The following is a 22,956-nucleotide window of genomic DNA, read 5'->3' on the forward strand; positions in this document are numbered from 1 at the left end:
GGTATAATTGCTTCACAGTACTGTGTTAGTTTCTGTTGTACAACAAAGTGAGTCAACCATATGCATACATATATCCCCATATCCCTTCCCTCTTGAGCCTCCCTTCCACCCTCCCTATCTCATGTCTCTGGGTCATTGCGAAGCACCTACCTGATGTCCCTGTGCTATGCTGCTGCTTCCCAGTAGCTATTTACATTTGGTAGTGTATACATGTCGACGCTACTCTCACTTCGCCCCAGCTTTCCCCTCCCCTCCCCCATGTCCTCAAGTCCATTCTCTATGTCTACGTATTTATTCCTGCCTTGCCACTAGGTTCATTAGTACCATTTTTTTTTCCTTTAGATTCCACATATATGTGTTATCATACGGTATTTGTTTTTCTCTTTCTGACTTGCTTCACTCTGTATGACAGACTCTAGGTCCATCCACCTCACTACAAATAACTCAATTTTGTTTCTTTTTATGGCTGAGTAATATTCCATTGTATATATGTGCCACATGTTCTTTATCCATTCATCTGTCAGTGGACAGTTAGGTTGGTTACATGTCCTAGCTATTGTAAATAGTGCCACAATGAACATTGTGGTGCATGTCTCTTTTTGCATTATGGTTTTCTCAGGGTATATGCTCAGTAGTGGGATTGCTGGGTCATATGGTAGTTCTATATTTAGTTTTTTAAGAAACTTCCATACTGTTCTCCATAGTGGCTGTATCAGTTTACATTCCCACCAACAGTGGAGGAGGCTTCACTTTTCACCACACCCTTTCCACCATTTATTGTTTCTAGAGTTTTTGATAATGGCCATTGTGACTGGTGTGAGGTGATACCTCATTGTAGTCTTGATTTGCATTTCTCTAATAATTAGTGATGTTGAGCATCTTTTCATGTGCCTCTTGGCCATCTGTATGTCTTCTTTGGTGAGATGTCTATTTAGGTCTTTCACCCATTTTTTAATTGAATTGTTTGTTTTTTTGATATTGAGCTCCATGAACTGTTTGTATATTTTGGAGATTAATCCTTTGTCCATTGGTTCATTTGCAAATATTTCCTCCCATTCTGAGGGTTGTCTTTTCGTCTTGTTTATGGTTACCTTTCCTGTGCAAAAGCTTTTAAGTTTCATTAGGTCCCATTTGTTTATTCTTGTTTTTATTTACATTTCTCTAGGAGGTGGGTCAAAAAAGATCTTGCTGTGATTTATGTCATAGAGTGTTCTACCTATATTTTCCTCTAAGAGTTTTATAGTGTCTGGTCTTACATTTAGGTCTTTAATCCATTTTGAGTTTATTTTTGTGTATGGTGTTGGGGAGTGTTCTAATTTCATTCTTTTACATGTAGCTGTCCAGTTTTCCTGGCACTTATTGAAGAGGCTATCTTTTCTGCACTGTATGTTCTTGCCTCCTTTATTCATGAATTAGGTGACCATATGTGCGTGGGTTTATCTCTGGGCTGTCTATCCTTTACCATTGATCTATATTTCTGTTTTTGTGCCAGTACCATACTGTCTTGATTACTGTGGCTTTGTAGTATAGTTTGAAATCAGGAGCTTGATTCCTCCAACTCCATTTTTCTTTGTCGGGGTCTTTTGTGTCCATATGAATTGTAAAATTTTTTGTTCTAATTCTGTGAAGAATGCCCTTGGTAGTTTGGTAGGGATTGCATTGAATCTGTAGATTGCTTTGGGTAGTATTGTCATTTTCACAATATTGATTCTTCCATTCCAAGAACATGGTGTATTTCTCCATCTGTTTATGTCATCTTTGATTTCTTTCATCATGTGTTATAGTTTTCTCAGTAAAAGTCTTTTGCCTCCTTAGGTAGGTTTATTCCTAGGTATTTTATTCTTTTTGTTGTGATGGTAAATGGGAGTGTTTCCTTAATTTATATTTTTGATTTTTTTGTTGTTAGTGTATAGGAATGCCAGAGATTTCTGTGCATTAATTTTGTATCCTGAAACCTTACCAATTTTGTTGATTAGTTCTAGTAGTTTTCTGGTTGCATCTTTAGGACTCTCTATGTATAGTATCATATCATCTCCAAACAGTGACAGTTTTGCTTCTTCTTTCCAATTTGTATTCCTTTTATTTCTTTTTCTTCTCTGATTGCCATGGCTAGGACTTCCAAAACTATGTTGAATAAGAGTGGCGAGAGTGGACATCCTTGTCTTGTTGCTGATCTTAGTGGAACTGCTTTCAGTTTTTCACCATTGCTTATGCTGTTTGCTGTGGATTGGTCATATATGGCCTTTATTATGTTGAGGTAGGTTCCCTCTATGCCCATTTTCTGGAGAGTTTTTATCATAAATGGGTGTTGAATTTTGTCAAAAGCTTTTCTGCATCTATTGAGATGATCATACGGTTTTTATTCCTTAATTTGTTAATATGGTGTATCACATTGCTTGATTTGTATATATTGAAGAATCCTTGCATCCATGGGATAAATCCTGCTTGATCATGGTGTATGATCCTTTTATTATGTTGTTGGATTCTGTTTGCTAGTATTTTGTTCAAGATTTCTGCATCTATGTTCATCAGTGATATTGATCTATAATTTTCTTTTTTTGTGATATCTTTTTCTGGTTTTGGTATCAGGGTGATGGTGGCTTCATATAATGAATTTCGGAGTGTTCCTCTCTCTGCAATTTTTTGGAAGAGTTTGAGAAGGATGGGTGTTAGCTCTTATCTAAATGTTTGATGGAATTCGCCTTTGAAGCCATCTGGTCTTGGACTTTTGTTTGTTGGAAAATTTTTAATTATGGTTTCAATATCATTACTTGTGATAAGTCTGTTTATATTTTCTAATTCTTCCTGGTTCAGTCTTGGAAAATTGTACCTTTCCAAGAATTTGTCCATTTCTTCGTGGTTGTCCATTTTATTGGCGTATAGTTGTTTGTAGTAGTCTCTTATAATCCTTTGTATTTCTATGGTGTCAAATGTGATTTCTCCTTTTTCATTTCTAATTTTATTGATTTGTGTCCTCTCCCTTTTTTTCTTGATGAGTCTGGCTTTATCAATGTTGTTTATCTTCTCAAAGAACCAGCTTTTAGTGTTATTGATCTTTGCTATTGTTTTCTTCATTTCTATTTCGTTTATTTCTGCTCTGATCTTTATGATTTCTTTCCTTCTACTGCCTTTGGGTTTTCTTTGTTCTTCTTTCTCTAGTTGCTTTAGGTGTAGAGTGAGAGTGTTTATTTGAGATTTTTCTTGTTTCTTGAGGTGAGATTGAATTGCTATAAACTTCCCTCTTAGAACTGATTTTGCTGTGTCCCAAAGGTTTTGGGTTGTTGTGTTTTTGTTGTCATTTGTTTCTATGTATTTTTTAATTTCTTCTTTGATTTCTTCAGTGATCTCTTGGTTATTTAGTAGTGCACTGTTTAACCTCCACGTATTTATGTTTTTTACAGTTTTTTTCCTGTAATCGATTTCCAATCTTATAACGTTGTGGTCAGAAAAGATGCTGCATACGATTTCAATTTTCTTAAATTTTCAGAGGCTTGATTTGTGTCCCAAGATGGGATCTATCCTGGAGAATGTTCCATGTGCACTTGAGAAGCAAGTGTATTCTGCCACTTTTGGGTGGAATGTTCTATAAATATCAATTAAATCTATCTGGTATATTGTGTCATTTAAAGCTTGTGTTTCCTTATTTATTTTATGTTTGGATGATCTGTCCATTGGTGTAAGTGGGGTGTTAAAGTCCCCCACTATTATTGTGTTACTGTCTATTTCCCCTTTCATGGTTGTTAGCATTTGCTTTATGTATTGAGGTGCTCCTATGTTGGGTGCATAAAGAGTTACAATTGTTACATCTTCTTTTTTAGATTAATCTCTTGATCATTATGTAGTGTCCTTCCTTATCTCTTGTAACAGTCTTTATTTTATAGTCTATTTTATCTGATACGAGTATTGCTACTCCAGCTTTCTTTTGATTTCCATTTGCATGGAATATCTTTTTCCATCCCTTCACTTTCAGTCTTTATGTGTCCCTAGGTCTGAAGTGGGTCTCTTGTAGACAGCGTATATGGGTCTTGTTTTTGTATCCATTCAGCCAGTCTGTGTCTTTTTTGGGGGGCCTTTAATCTATTTACATTCAAGGTTATTGATATGGAAGTTCCTATTACCATTTTCTTAATTGTTTTGGGCTTGTTTTTGTGGGTCCTTTTCTTCTCTTGTGTTTCCCGCCTAGAGAAGTTTCTATAGCATTTGTTGTAAAGCTGGTTTGGTGGTGCTGAATTCTCTTAGCTTTTGCTTTTCTGAAAAGCTTTTGACTTCTCCATCGAATCTGAATGAGATCCTTGCTGGGTAGAGTAGTCTTGGTTGTAGGTTTTTCTCTTTCATCACTTTAAGTATATCCTGCCACTCCTTTCTGGCCTGCAGAGTTTATGCTGAAAAATCTGCTGATAACCTTATTGGGATTCCTTTGCATGTTATGTATTGTTTTTCCCTTGCTGCTTTTAATATTTTTTCTTTGAATTTAATTTTTCTTAGTTTGATTAATATGTGTCTTGGTGTGTTTCTCCTAGGGTTTATCCTGTATGGACTCTCTGTGCTTCCTGGACTTGGGTGACTATTTCCTTTCCCATGTTAAGGAAGTTTTCGACTATAATCTCTTCAAATATTTTCTCAGACCCTTTCTTTTTCTCTTCTTCTGGGAACCTATAAGTTGAATGTTGGTGCATTTAGTGTTGTCCCAGAGGTCTCTGAGATTGTCTTCAATTCTTTTCATTCTTTTTTCTTAATTCTGCTCCTTGGCAGTTATTTCCACCATTTTGTCTTCCAGCTCACTTATTCGTTCTTCTACCTCAGTTATTCTGTTACTGATTCCGTCTAGTGTATTTTTCATTTCAGTTATTATGTTGTTCATCTCTGTTTTATTGTCCTTTAATTCTTCTAGATCTTTGTTAAACATTCTTGTATTTTCTCAATCCGTGTCTCCATTCTATTTCAGAGATTCTAGATCATGTTTACTATCATTACTCTGAATTCCTTTTCAGGTAGATTGCCTATTTCCTCTTCATTTATTTGGTCTTGTAGGTTTTTACCTTGCCGCTTCATCTGTGACATATTGTTTTGCTCTCTCATTTTTTTTTCCTTTTTTTAATGAGTGTGATTGTGTTCCTGTCTTCCTAGTTGTTTGGCCTGTGGCTTCTAACACTGCAGTTTGTAGGCTGTTGGGTAGAGCTGGGTCTTGGTGCTAAGGTGAGGACCTCCGGGAGACCTCACTCTGATGAATATTCCCTGGGGTCTGAGGTTCTCTGTTAGTCCAGTGGTTTGGACTCAGAGCTCCCACTGCAGGAGCTTTGGCCCGACCCCTGGCTCATGAACCAAGATCCTGCAAGTTCTGCGGGATGGTAAAAAAAAGGAAGAGAAAAGGTGGGAAAGGCCTTGGCTGTGGAGGGTGGGGCCGAAGCAGGGGTGATGTTTGGGCAGTGGGTGGGCCTATGTTTAGGACCAACAGGGCTGGGAAAGGCTGTGGTGGGGTGGAGGGTGGGGCTTAAGCTCAACAGAACAGAAGGGGCTCAGGAGTGCCTCCTGCCCCTGGTCTCAGAGGGTGGGGGACCCTGCCCTGGGAGCCCAGCAGGCTTCCTGGGCTTAAGTGGGCGGGGCAAACGCCCTCCACTCCTCTCCTGCTCCTCCGGTCCTGGAGGTCCCTTTCCACCTGCCTCTGCTGATCTCCCCGGCCTCCCTCATATGCCCCCAGGGCCCATGAAGCCTGGAGGGGGCTTTGGAGGGCGGGGGACTGGCCTGGGAGGTCAGCAGGCTCCCCGTGCCCAAGTGGGAGGGGCAAATGCCCTCTGCTCCTTTCCTGCTCCTCTGGTCCTGAGGGCTCCTTCTGCCTGCCTATCCTTCTCTCCCGGCTTCCCTCCTACTCCCCCAGGACCAACCCAGCCTGGAGGGGACCTCTGAGGGCGTAGGACCCGGCCTGAGAACCGGGCAGACTTCCCCAGCCAATGTGGTAGGGGAAATGCTGGGCCCACTCCCCCCTGATCCGAGCCCCTGAGGGTCCCTCCAGGCGTGGGAACCCCTCTCCCCTCTCAGCCACCCCTCAGCGGTGCCGGTCCTGTCCAAACTCCACTTCTCCCCGCCTCAGTTCCCCCACATCCTACCATCCTCCTTGGGTGTTAGGCTCCCCGAGCAGAGTCCGGCAGGCGCCCCAGTTATGGGGAGACGTGAACTCTGCATCTTCCCACACCGCCATCTTGACTCTACCCCCCTCTATAGTTTTTAATTAAAACTGGTAAAGAGGGGAAAACTTACCTCGAGTTGCACTGAAAATCTGCTGTAATTGTTTTCTCCATTTGGTGTCTCTGGAAGCATATACTTTTTTTTTCCAGTTTTTTTAAAAAAATTGAAGTATAATTGACTTACAGTATTATATTAGTTTCAGGTGTACAGGATAGAAATTTGATATTTTTATACGTTGTAAGAGGATTACCACGATAAGCCTAGTTGCCATATGTTGCGATACAGAATATAGTCAATAATATTGTAATGCTGTACATTATATCCCCGTGACCAATTTATTTTGTAAGTTTGGGAGTTTGTACCTCCTAATCTCCCTAACCTATTTCACTCATCCTTCCATCGTCCTCCCCATTGGAACCACCAGTTCTCTGTATCTGAGTCTGCTTCTGTTTTGTTATGTTTTTTTTAGATTCCACATGTAAGAGATCATAACATCTTACAGAAAAAACCGGAACGAACTTTTGTGGGCAACCCAATGTTTGTCTTTCTTGTCTGACTTATTTCACTTAGCATAATACACTCTAGGTTCATCCCTGTTGTCGCAAATGGCAAAATTTCCTCCTTTTTTATGGCTGAATAATGTGTGTGTGTGTGTGTGTGTGTGTGTGTGTGTGTATCTCACATTTTCTTCATCCATTAATGGACATTTAGGTTGCTTCCATGTCTTGGCTGTTGTAAATAATGCACATGAGGGAGCACATATCTTTTCAAGTTAGTGTTTATTCCTTTGAATAAATACCCGGAAGTGGAATTGTTGGATCATATAGTAGTTCTATTTTTAATTTTTTGAGGAACTTTCATACTGTTTTCCTTAGTGGCTGAACCAATTTACATTCCTACCAACAGCATGCAAGGTTGCATTTTTCCCATATCCATGCCAACACTTGTTATTTCTTTTTGATAATCGCCATTCTGACAGGTGTGAGGTGATACCTCATTGTGTAGCAATCACCTATTCTATGCTAGGCCTGAGGTAGGTACTATAGTAAGTTTTTCCTCATGAGGAATAGCCAGGTCCTCAGGAATAGATATACATACAACTACTATTGTTCTTGTTGTGCTATAGCTGTCTTATTTGGGTTATCTGTGTATATGAATCTGGTGATTTATTTTGCTTAAGGAGGAAAGCCCAGGACATAAATAAATGGAATTTAGGAAGCCTTCTCTCCAAAAATGTACGATACACCACCTATATTTTCAAATAAATTATTTATGATGAACTTATTCATTCATTTATTCACCCCAAAATATTTGTGGAATATAATCTACTAGACAGAATCTAACAAGTAAATGAGGATAAAATCCAAAAAATTTTTATTTAAGCTAAAATGTTTCATTACCTATGTAGCCTTATCATGTACAAAGGAAAACTTAATTTTACTGAGGTGGTTTGTGACTGATCTTGCTTTGAGAGTCCTTATTTGGATGGTGGTGGATTTCACTTCACAGTACCTGCAAACAAATGAAGCCACAGTGTGATAAATGAGAGCTGATAGCAAGTGGTCTCAGTGCAAACACATAAGCATGATCATATTATCTCATAGGTGTTTAAGCTATTGAATATTCAGTGATGGCTAAAGTGCCTCTAATTGGGCATCTGTTCATTTTCAAGCTTATTTTTCTGTTATGCAATGTATATTTTGCTCTCTTTTATGGCATTTGGCAATGTGCTTAGACCATTAAACTAAAAGATGCCTTTTCTTTTAATTTTACATTCCTCTTGAGCTCAGCCATATAAAACCATTGAAAAATCATCTGTATTTGGGGCTGAAGAGGAAGAGAGGGCAGAATCTATTATTCAGCTGTTGAGACCTAGTTTTGTAAGGTAGAGTTGTGTTTGAAAGGTGGAATTTGCTGACGTTGTGCTCTAGAGTAGATTTGTTTGTGGTGTTTTCTTTTAAACTTTTAATCGGATCTAATTTTGCTTGTTTCACATAGGCAATACTGTAGACAAGTTCCCAGGTATGTCCCCTAAATGTATTCATGGTATCTGATCAACTAGGAAAGTTTTCACGCTAGAAACGTGAAATGATGCTCAGCTTCTTACACGCTCTCTCAGAAGCAGTGAGAAATAAGTTCCTTGGGCCCCAATGGTATTTAGCTGCTGCATCTACTACTTGCAGATCACTGTTATATGCCGTAAGGTACCATCTCAACTTCATGTATGAGATCTTTTTCCCCCTCTTGATAAGACTATTAAGGCCTGTACTTTAGAAAATTGCTTCTGACTGTAGGACAAGGGAGCAGAGCTCGTTTTCTTTCTTTAGTCATTTTTACATGGGAGGTCCTATGTGCTGTGTGTTGATTCCAGAGTGTGTTGTTACTGCCATTGTCTCCTTCCCTTGAGTTTCACAAGACTTGGTAATCTTGAGATTCCAGTTTTCAAAGAATTTAGCAAATGAATTCATGGCTCCTAGTGTTGGGAAACTGGTTTGTTGTGGTCCTTGATTTTAACTTTTCTTAAAGGATGGAAACTAAGCAGACTTATGTAGTATAGGTAGGAGATTTAAAGGTCACTGACAGCAGCTGTTGGTCTCCAACATATCCTAGGCAAAATTCCTATTAATTCCTCTGCTTTGGAAAAATATGGTATACCACAAGCTTCTCTTTCAGCTACTTTTCAGCTTAGGAAAGTATACTTCTGGGAGTGTCATCTTTTGTAGAAGGACAAAAAGTTATATTTGTTTTACTAAAAATGTTCAGGGTTGTTCTTCTCCCTCACAATGGACTAATTATCTCATGATATGGTGGGATTCTATATTTATGAATCCAGGGAACGTATGTTAACAGACATTTTTGATATTGTTGTATTTCTTCCTTTGTAAGTAGTTTGTAGCTTCAGTCTTGTATCCTTGCAGTTGTGTCTGTCTCCCTTTTTCCTCTTCTCCTTTCTCACGTGTCCAAACATGGCAGACATGGCCATGATGAGGTATGTGGAATCACTTGCTTGCTGTTTAAAATAAAAAGCAAACTTACTTCATTTTGTTACTGAACCAAACTTGGGTCTGCTTGCCCTCATGCAGCAAAGCCAATCTACTGACACTGGATTGTGGTGAGGGAAAGGGCAGCATTTATTGTAAAGGTGCCAATACAAGGAGGATGGGTGGCTCATGCTCTAAAACCCTAAAGTCTCCGAAGGGTTTCACAAAAGTTTTTTTAAAGGCAAGGTGAGGGAGGGGTGTCCCAGGATATGTGATCAGCTTCTGCACAGTTCTCTGATTGATTGATGGTGATCAATCCTTAGGTGCCAGATGGTTTGGAGGCTACGTGCTCATAATCATTAAGTAATTTCTTCCTTTGGTGGTGGTTTTAGCATGTAAAAAACTCAGGAAATATGTGTCAGATACTATTATCTTGGTACTTCAGAGAGGAGCTAAGACAGACGATATGGGGGAGGGGTCTGTCCCAGGAAGACCCCATAGGGTCCTGCTCAGTTACAGGTGGGTCCAGTTAGGGCAACTTAGATTTGGCAGGCTATGGGAAACAGGTGGACTTCTTTCTAGTCTGCTAAATTCTCAGGTATGAAATATTTTCTCCAGCTAAATATAGTCACTTCTGTCCTCTCAGCTTTCATCATTCTGTATAAATCACACATCATTCTTTACCTCTTATTGTCTCTTGTTGATATACCCTCAAGGGTTTCAAAAGATTAAAGGTCTCAGCCTATTTTTAACCAATAAGGATCAGGATTAAGTTTGTCTTCTTTCTCAGAAGTGTTCCCAGTAGCAATATGTTTTTTCATTTTCCTGTTTAGCCAACATGGAGGAGATCTGTTTCATGTACTTTCTGTTATGCATCTTATCTTTTTTTTTTTTTCTTTTTTTTTTTTGGCTGTGCCATGCGGCATGTAGGATCTTAGTTCCCCGACCAGAGATTGAACCTGTGCCCCCTGCATTGGGAGCCCGGAGTCCTAACCACTGTACCGCCTGCATCTTATCTTTATTTGAGTAAATACTTGAGTGATAGCTGTGTCTGGGTTTTTTTTTCTGTTGTATTTTGGTTGTGTTAAAGGTTTTATAAGATCAGAATGTCTAGGATTTTTTGTTTGTTTGCTTTGAACTGAACTTTACCCTCAGTCATGCCCCATTGTTGGAGGAGAAGGGAGTGTGAGAGAATGGTCATGTCCCAGGTCTTGGGTGAATTCCTGGGATGAGCTACCAAGTGAGGATTCTTGGCTTCACGTAGGAAAGAATTCTAGGGCGAGCCACAGTAAATGAAAGTTTGTTTAGAGAGAGACACATTCCATAGACAGAATGTAGTCAGTCTCAGAAGGTGAGACCGGGGTCCCAGGCTGTGGGGGTGGTTAGTTTTTATGGGCTGGGTAATTACATATGCTAACGAGTGGGAGGAATATTCTAACTGTTTTGGAGAAGGGATGGAGATTTCCAGGAACTGGGCCACAGCCCACTTTTTGGCCGTTTGTTGTCAGCCTGGGAACCATCATTGTGCCTATGGGTGTGTCATTTAGCATGCTAATGTGTTACAATAAGCTAATGCATTATAATAAGGCTCAAGGTCTACTGGAAGTCAAATCTTCTGCCATCTTGGGCCTAATTAGGCGGATTAGTTTTTATTGTATCCTCAATGGCTGTGTCATTCTTTTAATGATTGTGCCCTGCCCCCTTCCCTCCTGTCTTACCATGAGCTTGCTGGGAACTTGATCTTTATTGACTCTGCCATCTCAGAAAATAAAGAATATAGGTAAAGCCAAAAAGAATAATTGGAAAAAGCTCCTGTGGAACAAAGCTGTCACAGGGCAGAATGATTCAGCAGTTGCTGGCAAGCACTATTTATTGTGAGTCCTTAGTTAATTTTTGAAAAAAATCTTTTTTTTTTTTGGCCTTTAACAAGCATTATATATTTTTAAAATTTATTTATTTATTTATTTTTGGCTGTGTTGCGCATAGGCTTTCTCTAGTTGCAGTGAGTGAGGACTACTCTTCATTGCGGTGCATGGGCTTCTCATTTTGGTGGCTTCTCTTGTTGCAGAGCGTGGGCTCTAGGCATGTGGGCTTCAGTAGTTGTGGCACGTGGGCTCAGTAGTTGTGGCTCACGGGCTCTAGAGCACAGGCTCAGTAGTTGTGGTGCACAGGCTTAGCTGCTCCACGGCATGTGGGATCTTCCCGGACTGGGGATCGAACCCATGGCCCCTGCATTGGCAGGCAGATTCTTAACCATTGCGCCACCAGGGAAGTCCCACAAGCATTATATTTCAGATACAGATACTGTGATGATATTGATAATACTTTATTTTTATGATGGAATATTTTAAGGAAAATTTGATTTTCATAGAAAATGTACATTTAATTTTATAAATAAGAGTCATTTCCTTAAATTCACAAAAACTTCCCAGAGAGGGGAGAGGGTCTGGAAATGGAGTTAATAATTAATCATGCCTACATGAGGAAGCCTCCATAAAAATCCCAGTAGTATAGAGAGGTTCCAGGTTGATGAACACGTGGAGGTGCTGGGAGAGTGGTGTGCCCAGAGAGGGCATGGATGTTCTGTACTCCTTACCTTGTCCTATACATCTCTTGCATCTGATGTTCATCTGTATGCTTTATCATATCCTTTTATAATAAACTGATAAACAGTAAGTAAACTGTCTTCCTGAGTTCTGTGAGCTTCTCTAGTAAATCAATAATCATCAATTATAATCATTAATAAGTATTCTGTACATTTTCTAACATAATTCCCATAACATTTGGATTATTTGGTAGTGTATTTTTCTTCCTTGAAACTTGGCTTTTATATTTCAGCACAAATGTTTCCACATTAATTAGTGTCATGTTTGTATTTGTCTTGTCAGTTCTAATCATTTGTTTAAACTGAGATTTCCCTATTTTAAAATCATTACTCTGTTGATAGGAGGGGATGTGTTTGAATTTCACAAATATATACGTATTTTGTATTTTTAAAACATGTGGAATATTAATTAGCCAGAAACTGTAATCTCTAGGTGGGCAGAGAATATGTCTCTTATTCACCATTGGAGTCTTTGATGCCTCACACAGTGATTAATAAATATTTGTCTAATGAATGAGTTATAGTCTAGTCTCTCAGAATATTTTCCCATCAAGAGTTTTCACCCAGACAGTTTTCATTCCTTTAAGCCACAACTGATCATCTCTAATAATGTAATTAATAAATACGCTATTATTTTTTCTTATGTGTGGACCTTAGTGTCTATTCAGAAAATTGAAGCCTATATATAATGGCTTAAAAATGGGCCACAGTGGGGTTTTCTCCCCTTTTCCTAACATTTTATTATGAAAATTTTCACACTGAAAGGTTAGTATTATACAGTAAATCCCTATATACTCACCACCTGATGCTACAGTTAACATTTTAATATGCTTGCTTCATTAAATATCTGTTCATCTAACCACCCTCTGTCTGTCAGTCCATCTTTTATTTATACGTTTCAGGGAAGTTTCATTTCACACCCAAAACTTCAGAATTTATCTACAATGTTTATAAAATAGAATGCTTTTGGAGTATGACTATTTGAAATTATATGTCATCATTTGGAACAGATAATTGTTTGGAAAATTAAATTCTATCATCTTACTTTATTTTCCATACTTAGATTGGAATGGCAGATGAGAAGGGGAAAAAACCAGCTTAGATCTGTATAATTTTGTATAGTTTACAAAGAATTTTCATGTGTATTATCTAATTTGATCCAATATTATTATTAATAATAGTAGGTAACAGTTACTGAATGCTTTCTTTGATGCCAGGTACTGTGCCAAGTTTACCTTTAATGAAGGTACTATGCTAAATTATATTATCCCACTGATATTTGGTTGTCATATTTATTTTTCAGATGGATTGATTTGTTCATTTAAATATTTTTTAGCCCTGTCACACGCCTTTTTAAAATTCACATTTGTTAGCTGCTGCTACGTTTAGACTGAAGTCATCAGTGTTTGGGTTCCTGAGCACAAAAACATTTTCTCGGCTGTTGTACCTTTATATGTTGCTATTTATAATATTTGATCATAATTTAGGAAGAATTGCTGAAAATCCTCCTGTGTTCTTTGTTTATCTCTTGTAAATCAGTCTCTAAAATCCAAAATGTTGCATGACTTTAAAGACAAATGGATTATATGAGAATCTGCATCTAATAGTTACTTCCCCTTGTATTATGAATTATTAATATTTCTATGAATAATAATAGTGTTTTTTGTATTTATGTTGTACCAGATACTGTAATTTATATCCACTTAACAATCCTGTAAGAGTTGAGGAAACTGGACACAGAAGGGTTAAATGACTTGTCCTGAATCATATGGCCAGTAAATGAAAAATCCAGGATATGAATGTTTCAGCTCCTAAGTCCTTGTGTTTGACCACTACCCTAGTGTTTTGCATAGTATATGTGTGTTCCTCAGACCATCCGCATCATAATTTCCTTAGAAATTATGTTAGAATTATGTTAGAAGTGCAGATTCCTGAGCCTCATGATACATCTACTGAGTCTCTCTGTGGATTAAATATGTTTTTTAGTCATTCAGTTGATTCTTATGTACACTAAAGTTTGAGAACCTCTGTGCTATGCCATCCTATAAGCATTACCATGTTTTAATCTCTATTAGCCTAGAAGGATAGCCAGAATCATTCTTATTCTTGGAGTACATGACATTTTGGATTGATCTTTATGCTTTTGTCTTTACTTCAAGATTGTCATGGATTTTAAGCACCCAGGTGGTGTCACAGTGCCTGTTATGCTGCCTTGTAGGAGTTTGCTGGTGATGACAGGAGAATCTAGATACCTTTGGACCCATGGGTATGTACTGAAATGACCTTGATGACAGGATACCTTTTGCTTTGTGGGAGTTCTCATTCTTTTCTTCCTGAGCCACCAGAACCATGCTCCAGGCTTGCACATTGAGGCTTCTGGGTTTAAAACCCCAGGGACATCTATGGCTTTTTTAAAACTTTTTATTTAAAAAATTCAAATTTAAAGAAAAGTTGTAAGCGTAGTATGGTTAATTCCCTTCACCTTTCACATAGATTTACAAATTGTGAATATTTTGCTATGCGTTTTCTCTCTCACATGTTATCATTATTATTATTTTTGCTGAATCATTTGAGAGTAAGTTGCAGCCATCATGACTCTTTACCCTTACATGCTTCATTGCATATTTTTATTTCTTAATTTTTTTAATTTATAAAATTTTTTTTAATTTATTTTTTTTAGAAGGTGTTGGGGGTAGGAGTTTATTAATTTTATTTATTTATTTTTGCTGTGTTGGGTCTTCATTTCTGTGCGAGGGCTTTCTCTAGTTGTGGCAAGCAGGGGCCACTCTTCATCGTGGTGCACGGGCCTCTCACTATCGCGGCCTCTCTTGTTGCAGAGCGCAGGCTCAGTAGTTGTGGCTCACAGGCCTAGTTGCTCCGCGGCATGTGGGATCTTCCCAGACCAGGGCTCGAACCCGTGTCCCCTGCATTAGCAGGCAGATTCTCAACCACTGCGCCACCAGGGAAGCCCATTCATTGCATATTTTTAAAGAGCAAGGACATTGTCTGTATCAGGGGTTGGCAAACAATGGCTCGTGAGTCAAATTCAGCCCTTATTTTTACAAAGCTCTTGAGCTAAAACTGGTTTTACATTTTTAAGGGGTTGTAAAGAACAAAACCAAAAAAGAATATGTGGTAGAGACTATATGTGGCTCTCTGTGCCTGTAATATTTACTATCTGGCCCTGTTATAGAAAAAGTTTGCCAGCCCCTGTTTTATGAAACTGCAGTGTAAGCCTCAAATTCAGGAAATTCAACATTGTAAAATACTCTTATCATACTCTTATACAATCCATCATGAAATTGTGCTAGTTGTACTTTATAGTATTGTCAAAGAAAAACCAGACCCTGACAGTAGTTAAAGCAGCAAAACCAGATTTTACTCAGGAACTATTGCAACAGGGGAAAAGAGACCTCAGTATAGGAGTGGGCTCAATTTCAATACAAAAAGGAGAAATGGAGTTTTATAGGCAAGGAGCCTGGGATTGGGAATGGGGCAGTGTGGGTGGATAGAAAACTAAGAGGAAACATCAGTGGTAAGGGGGAATTCTGGCTAAACCAACCATAGGATTCTTGCTGAAGGCAGGCCAGGACGATCAGACATCACCTGGGGGAAAGATGCAGGAAGGAATTTGGTCAGATACCAAGGATGATCAGATATCGAGGGTGGGGGATTCGGGCTAAACTGACTTAGCAGAATTCTTGCTAAAATGGGGCTAGATCTAGAACATACCCAAGGATAGGGCCTATTTGGGCTCAGAGGAACCTGAGTAAAGTTTGGTCACGGAGAGAATCTGTCAGTACCTCTTGGTAAGTTTTCCCTCTGATCTAGGATTTGGCCCATTAACCTGCATTACACTTAGTTGTCAATTCTCTTTAGTCTTCTTTAATTTGAAACAATTCCTCAACTTTTCTTTGTCTTTCATGACATTTATGCTTTTAAGAAGGCCAGTTGTTTTACAGAATGACCCTAAATTTGAGTTTGTTCGATTGAATCTAATCTGAAAGAAATGGGTTATTCACTTTTGGCAGGAATGAATCCTTAGCCTTTTGAGGTGGAAGCATCACACTGCTAAAATTTACATATATTGTCATGTCACTTAAAATACTTCTGAGCTCTGTACTTATTAATACTGCCCTGGTTGGAGATTTTAGCTGATGCATTTTTATAAAAATTCAAGGAAGGGACTTCCCTGGTGGCGCAGTGGTTGCGAATCCGCCTGCCGATGCAGGGGACACGGGTTCGTGGCCTGGACCAGGAAGATCCCACGTGCCGCGGAGCAGCTGGGCCCGTGAGCCATGCCCGCTGGGCCTGAGCGTCCGGAGCCTGTGCTCCTTAATGGAAGAGCCCACAGCAGTGAGAGGCCCGTGTACCACAAAAAAAAAAAAAAAAAAAAAATTCAAGGAAGTGAACATGTAAATGAATTTGTAACCTGTCTTAAATGAGCCATAAAAACAGATGGCCTGATTTTGTGCACTAAGGATTAAATTTACCTGATTTCTTTTTCACAGCCATTTAAAATATTTTTAACTTTCAGTAATTGAAAATGGTGATGTGATCTAGTGGTGTTTAAAGTATTCCTGTAATTTTGAGAATATTCACATTTTCTTTTGTTTTAGGTTCAAGGATTTTTACTATTGGTACCATTTAAACTTAAGAGTAATAGCAGTACAACAAATACAAAATAAGAAATTACTTTCTATAGGCCTATGTTATGAAAATATTTTAATTTGTTCTGGGTAATAGTATAGATTACTTCTCCTAAACATCATCTACATCAGATTATTTTCTTGTTAAATGTTAGGAGTAGGATCTCTGGAAGATTGACTTGCAGGTTAATATTTATTTTTAAACCTTTCTCTAGAATGAAAATTTTCTATAATAATTTCAGGGGAAAAAGAACCTTCAGTATTATTTTTAAAGGCTTCCACTGATACCCGTTATCTGTAATGTGATTTGTGTGTGTGTGTGTGTGTGTGTCAAGAAGAGAGAGAGAAGGAGGGAGGGAAGGGAAGGGAAGACACACAGAAACAGGAACAGAGAGAGACTGACCAAACAAATGGTATATCAACTACTGACGGGTTCCTTGGAATCTGGATGGAAGGGAAGATAAATTGAAAAAGCACATTTAGTGCACTTAAAAATACATATAAACTATAGAAATAAACCTTGATTAAAAACAGTTTGATCTCTGTGCTAAAAAAGCACTAGAAAGCACTACTGAAGAAGGTTGTTGATTAACGTGGCCAATTCCAAATACTTTTAATTTGATATATAGTTTACTATTCTAGCCAGCAGGCCCTAAATCAAATATGGCAAACTGGCAACACATGGGTCAAATATAGCAGTCAGGCTGTTTGGCTGGTGTGGTAGTGCTCAATGTTGTGGCATTTTAAAAAATTGGTTACACGTGAAAATTAGGAGCTTTTACACAAGAATCTGAATTTTCAGCTTCTTTTGAAAATTGAGAAGATCTGAAACCACAGTATCTTTTGGCAGCAGTAGCTGAGACTATCAATGGCTTTCTATAGGTGAGACCTACATTTTCAGATTCTCTAGAGTTCCTACCACTTTCTATGACTCCCTGAACTACGGCTGAGTATCAGTTGTCATTTATCATTGTGCTTGTACTGTTGTTTTTATCTTAAAACAGAGTTAAGTGAAAATTAAATATTTCTTAAACTCATGTCTGTTTTAAAAGTGGGGAAAAAAGGTAGAATGAGCAGGAACATGTGTTTTAAGAAAAATGGAAGAGAACACTGTTTTTTTAAATGAAGACAATTCCTATGTTTTTAATGGCAAACAATATATTTCTAAACAAATCTACCTGCTTCACTCATTTATGTTAGTTGACTAGCCTTGGGTTGCATTAGTTCACGAGTTTGTGTGAGCTCTCCTTTTAAATTATTTTTGGAGCATTTTCTTTGTGCCAGGCATTGTCTAAAAGCTTTACATATATTAACTGATTTAACTCATATCGTCACAGTGGAAAGTTTTTTTCGTGGTTTTGTCCCCATTTTTAAAGGAAATTGGAGCATAACTTGTACAAAGTTACAAAACCATTAAAGGGCAGACACAAAACCAGAAAGCCAGGGAGTCTGGCTTCAGGATCTGTGCTCTTAACCATACTGTTATAGCTAAACTTGTTTGCTCCCTTTCATCTGAATTTATACAGTGCCTTGTAGCCTTCAGACTTTTGTCAACTCTTAATGCAATAAATTTCCTTCTCCCTTCCATTCACTTGTTTTTAACATGTAGCTCAACTTTTATTTCCCTTATAATGTATAAAGATTTTTCTGACTGCAGTAGCCTGAAATAATTTCTCTCTTAACTCCTAAAGACTGTATTGTCTCCTACTGGCTTGTGATGTCTTTTCTATTGTATTGAACTGTTATTTAAATCTATAAAAATGTTTTTATCTTTTTTTTTTTTTTTTTTTTTTTGCGATACGCGGACCTCTCACTGTTGTGGCCTCTCCCGTTGTGGAGCACAGGCTCCAGACGCGCAGGCTCAGTGGCCATGGCTCACGGGCCTAGCCACTCCGTGGCATGTGGGATCTTCCCAGACCGGGGCACGAACCCACGTCCCTTGCATCTGCAGGCGGACTCTGAACCACTGCGCCACCAGGGAAGCCCTGTTTTTATCTTTTTATTTAATATTTTCCCAACTAGATTATAATTTAAGTACAGGGGGAAAAAAGATGTTCAGAGACATGTAAAGAATTAATTATTTTTAACATATGGATTACCTCTTCCTAAAAATCTGAGATTGGTACCCAAAGCAGTAAGTACTGCTTGACCTTTGCCTAAGATTTAACTCTAGGCAAGTGAAGTCATTGACTTCAGAGAGCCATTATAGAGAACTACTTAGTACCCAAGAGAGAATTGCTAATAAGAGTTTCAAGATGTTCATTGTTCTAAAATATCTTGACTTTTGTTCAACACCATAGTTTTAATCATTTTCAGCTATTAGAGTAACAATCATATAATTTCAGGCATTTTTCGCTTGCTTTTACTTCTAAAAAATTGCTTTTAGCATGAGCTCTTTTAAAAGAGCCATTCTCCCAACTCGTTTTATGAGACTGGCATTACCCTGACACCAAAATTTGTTAAGGACATTACAACAAAATAAAATTACAGACCAGTATCTCTCAGAGATGGTAGAAGTCCTTGACAAAATATTAGAAAATCCAATCCTGCAATATATAAAAAAGAAAACACATCAAGACTAAGTGGAGTTTATCCCAGGATTGTAAGATAGGTTTAACATTTGGAAACCGAACATTAAAAGAACAAAAGAGAAAAAGTATATAATCATGTCATCTTGATTGATGCAGAAAATGTATTTGACAGAATTCAGCATCCACTCATGATAAAAACTTGGCAAACCAGGATAAGAAGGAAACTTATTCAGTCTGATAAAGGGCATCAATGAAAAACCCACAGGCAACATCATATTTAGTGATAAAATATTGAATGCTTTTTCCTAAAATATTGAACATGGCAGGGATTTCTGCTCTCATCACTTCTATTTAATATTGTATTGGATGTCTTAGTATAATAATCCAAGAGAAAGAAGTGAAAATCATATGTATTTGAAAGGAAGAAGTAAAACTCTTTATGATTGTAGATGTAGAAAATCCTAGGAAATCTACAAAGTACTAGAATTAATAACTAAATATAGCATACAAGTTTGTAGCATACAGGGTCAATAATCAAAAATTAATTTTGGGCTTCCCTGGTGGCGCAGTGGTTGAGAGTCCGCCTGCCGATTCAGGGGACACGGGTTCGTGCCCCGGTCCGGGAAGATCCCACATGCCGCGGAGCGGCTAGGCCCATGAGCCATGGCCGCTGAGCCTGCACGTCCAGAGCCTGTGCTCTGCAGCGGAAGAGGCCACAACAGTGAGAGGCCTGCGTACAGCAAAAAAAAAAAAAAAAATTAATTTTTGGGGAAAGAAATAAAATCCATTTTAAAATAGTATCAAGACCATGTTACCAAAACAAACTTGGGTTCACTTGCCCACACGCAGTAAAAGCCAGTCTACTGACATCAGGTTGTGGGTGAAGGAAAGTGGAGCATTTATTGTTGGGCACTGTACAACGAATCCGGACAGCTAGTGCTCAAAAAGCCCAAACTCCTCAATGGGTTTCAGCAAAGTTTTGTTTTGTTTTTTTCAGTATGCGGGCCTCTCACTGTTGTGGCCTCTCCCGTTGCGGAGCACAGGCTCTGGATGTGCAGGCTGAGAGGCCATGGCTCACGGGCCTAGCCACTCCATGGCATGTGGGATCCTCCCGGACCAGGGCACGAACCCGTGTCCCCTGCATCAACAGGCGGACTCTCAACCACTGCGCCACCAGGGAAACCCCAGCAAAGTATTTTTAAAGGCAGGGTGAGGGAGGGGTATCCCAGGGTATGTGATTAGCCTGTGCACAGTTCTCTGATTGGTTGATGTTGAAGTAACAGGGTGGTGTTACAGGGGTTAATATTATCAATCCTTAGGTGCCAGTAGGTCATGGGTGCTCATGGTCATCAAGTAGTTAATTTCTTTCATTTAGTAGGGGTTTTAGCATCTGTAAAACAATTCAGGAAATGTGCATCAGATACTATTATCTAGGTACTTCAGAGAGGAGCTAAAAGCAGAGGATGTGGGGGAGGGATCTGTCTGGGGAAGACCACATAAGGTCCTGCTCGGTTACAACCTGTAAAATACTTCTTTTCCAATACTCTGAATTAATTAGTTTCAAAAATAAACAGTTTCAGAAGCTGTCAGCCTGGAAATTCTGATTTTTTAATTAAGATTTTATTTATATATAACACTGTATTAGTTCCAGATGTACAGCATACTGATTCGCTCTATGTATATATTGCAAAACGGTCAATACAATAAGTCTAGTTAACATCCATCACCACACAGTTACAAATTTGTTTTTCTTTTATTGGGAACTTTTATGATATACTCTCTTAGCAACTATCAAATATGCAATACAGTATTATTAACTATCGACACCGTTATAGCACCCGGACTTATTTACTTTATTACAGGAAGTTTATACCTTTTGACTACATTTACCATTTCACACACCTTCCCCCACCCCACTTCACCCCACCCCACCCACCTCACAAACCACCAATCTGTTTTCTGTATGTATAAGTTTGTTTTATTTTTGTTTTACATTCCACATGTAAGTGAGATCATATGATATTTGCTTTCTTTCTCTGACTTATTTCACTTAGCATAATGCCCAGTTGTTTCCATGTCTTGGCTATTGTAAATAATGCTGCAATGAACATAGGGGGTACAGATATCTTTTTTTTTTATTTTGCGGTATGTGGGCTTCTCACTGTTGTGGCCTCTCACATTGCGGAGCACAGGCTCCGGACGCGCAGGCCCAGCGGCCACGGCCCACAGGCCCAGCCACTCCGCGGCACGTGGGATCCTCCCGGACCGGGGCATGAACCTGCGTCCCCTGCATTGGCAGGTGGACCCCCAACCACTGCACCACCAGGGAAGCCCCCAGGTATCTTTTTAAGTTAGTCTTTTTGTTTCCTTCAGATAAATACCCAGAAGTGGAATTGCTTTGTTATATGGTAGTTATATTAAAATTTTTTGAGGAATCTCCATACTGTTCCATAAGGGTTGCACCAATTTATATAACCACCAACAGTGTACAGGATTGTCTTTTCTACACATCCTTGCCAACACTTGTTATTTTTGTATTTTTGATAATAGCCATTCTTTTTTTTTCACAATTTTTTTAACATCTTTATTGGAGTATAATTGCTTTACATTGTTGTGTTAGTTGCTGCTGTATAACAAAGTGAATCATCCCCATATCCCCTCCCTCTTGTGTCTCCCTCCCACCCTCCCTATCCCACCCCTCTAGGTGGTCACAAAGCACGAGCTGATCTCCCTGTGCTATGCAGCTGCTTCCCACTAGCTATCTGTTTTACATTTGGTAGTGTATATATGTCAATGCCTTTCTCTCACTTAGTCTCAGCTTACCCTTGCCCCTCCCTGTGTCCTCAAGTCGATTCTCTACGTCAGCATCTTTATTCCTGTCCTGCCCCTGGTTCTTGAAAACCATTTTTTTTTTTAGATTCTATATATATGTGTTAGCATATGGTATTTGTTTTTCTCTTTCTGACTTACTTCACTCTGTATGACAGACTCTAGGTCCATCCACCTCACTACAATAACTCAATTTTGTTTCTTTTTATGGCTGAGTAATATTCCATTGTATGTACGTGCCACATCTTCTTTATCCATTCATCTGTCAATGGACACTTAGGTTGCTTCCTTGTCCTGGCTGATAATAGCCATTCTAATAGGTATAAGCTGGTAATCTCATTCTGGCTTTGATTTGCATTTCACTGATTAGTGATGTTGAGCACCTTTTCATGTACCCATTAGCCATCTGTATGTTTTCTTTGGAAAAATATCTATTCAGATCTTCTGCCTATTATTGAGTTCTTGATCTTTTTTTTTTTTGCAGTGGCACATAGATTAAACTGTAGTCAGTTGTTTTCTATTTTCCCTTTAATTTACACTAGAATTCTATAGATAATAAATTTCATCTTAACTCGATCATATTTTTATCATGTTTGCTTTTTTTTTAAACCAGGTTTATCTTTTAGCCTTCCTACTAGTTTTGTAAGTGGTTGATCTACTACATTTACTATATATTTGCCTTTACCAATGAGATTTTACCTTTCACAGTTTTCATATTTCTTATGGTCTTTTCTGCTTAGAAAAGTCCCTTCAGCCTTTCTTGCAAAGCTGCCTTGGTGATGCTAAACTCTTTTAGCTTTTGCTTGTCTGTAAAACTTTTTAACTCTCCTTCAAGTCTGAATGAAAGCTTTGCTGGGTAGAGTATTCTTGGTTGTAGATTTTTCCCTTTCATCATTTTAAATATATTGTGTCACTCCCTTCTGGCCTGCAGAGTTTCTGCTGAATAGTCAGCTTATAACCTTATGGGAGTTCCCTTGTATGTAACGTGTTGCTTTCCCCTTGCTGCTTTTAATATTCTCTCTTTATCATTATTTTTTGCCATTTTAATTACAGTGTATCTGGGTGTGGTCCTCTTTAGGTTGCTCCTGTTTGGGACTCTCTGTGCTTCCTGCACCGGGATGTCTGTTTCTTTTCCCAGGATAGGGACGTTTTCAGCTCTTGTGTCTTCAAATATGTTC

At 38.6% G+C, this 22,956-nt stretch overlaps 1 protein-coding gene across 3 annotated transcripts in view; it reads left to right on the forward strand.

Annotated features, from left to right (window-relative positions):
* The window catches only part of ALKBH8 (alkB homolog 8, tRNA methyltransferase), a gene marked incomplete at its 5' end in the record, with an annotated part of 70,982 nt that overhangs the window by 19,908 nt on the left and 28,118 nt on the right, over positions 1-22,956 (forward strand). For all 3 annotated transcript variants that reach the window (XM_082660333.1, XM_082660335.1, XM_082660334.1), the window contains one exon: positions 13,929-14,035. In XM_082660333.1, coding sequence (XP_082516459.1) covers positions 13,929-14,035 — 107 coding nt within the window. The remainder of the gene's footprint in view (positions 1-13,928; positions 14,036-22,956) is intronic.

The sequence above is a fragment of the Grampus griseus genome, assembly GCF_964374135.1.
Source record: "Grampus griseus genome assembly, chromosome: 8".
Classification (NCBI taxonomy): domain Eukaryota; kingdom Metazoa; phylum Chordata; class Mammalia; order Artiodactyla; family Delphinidae; genus Grampus; species Grampus griseus.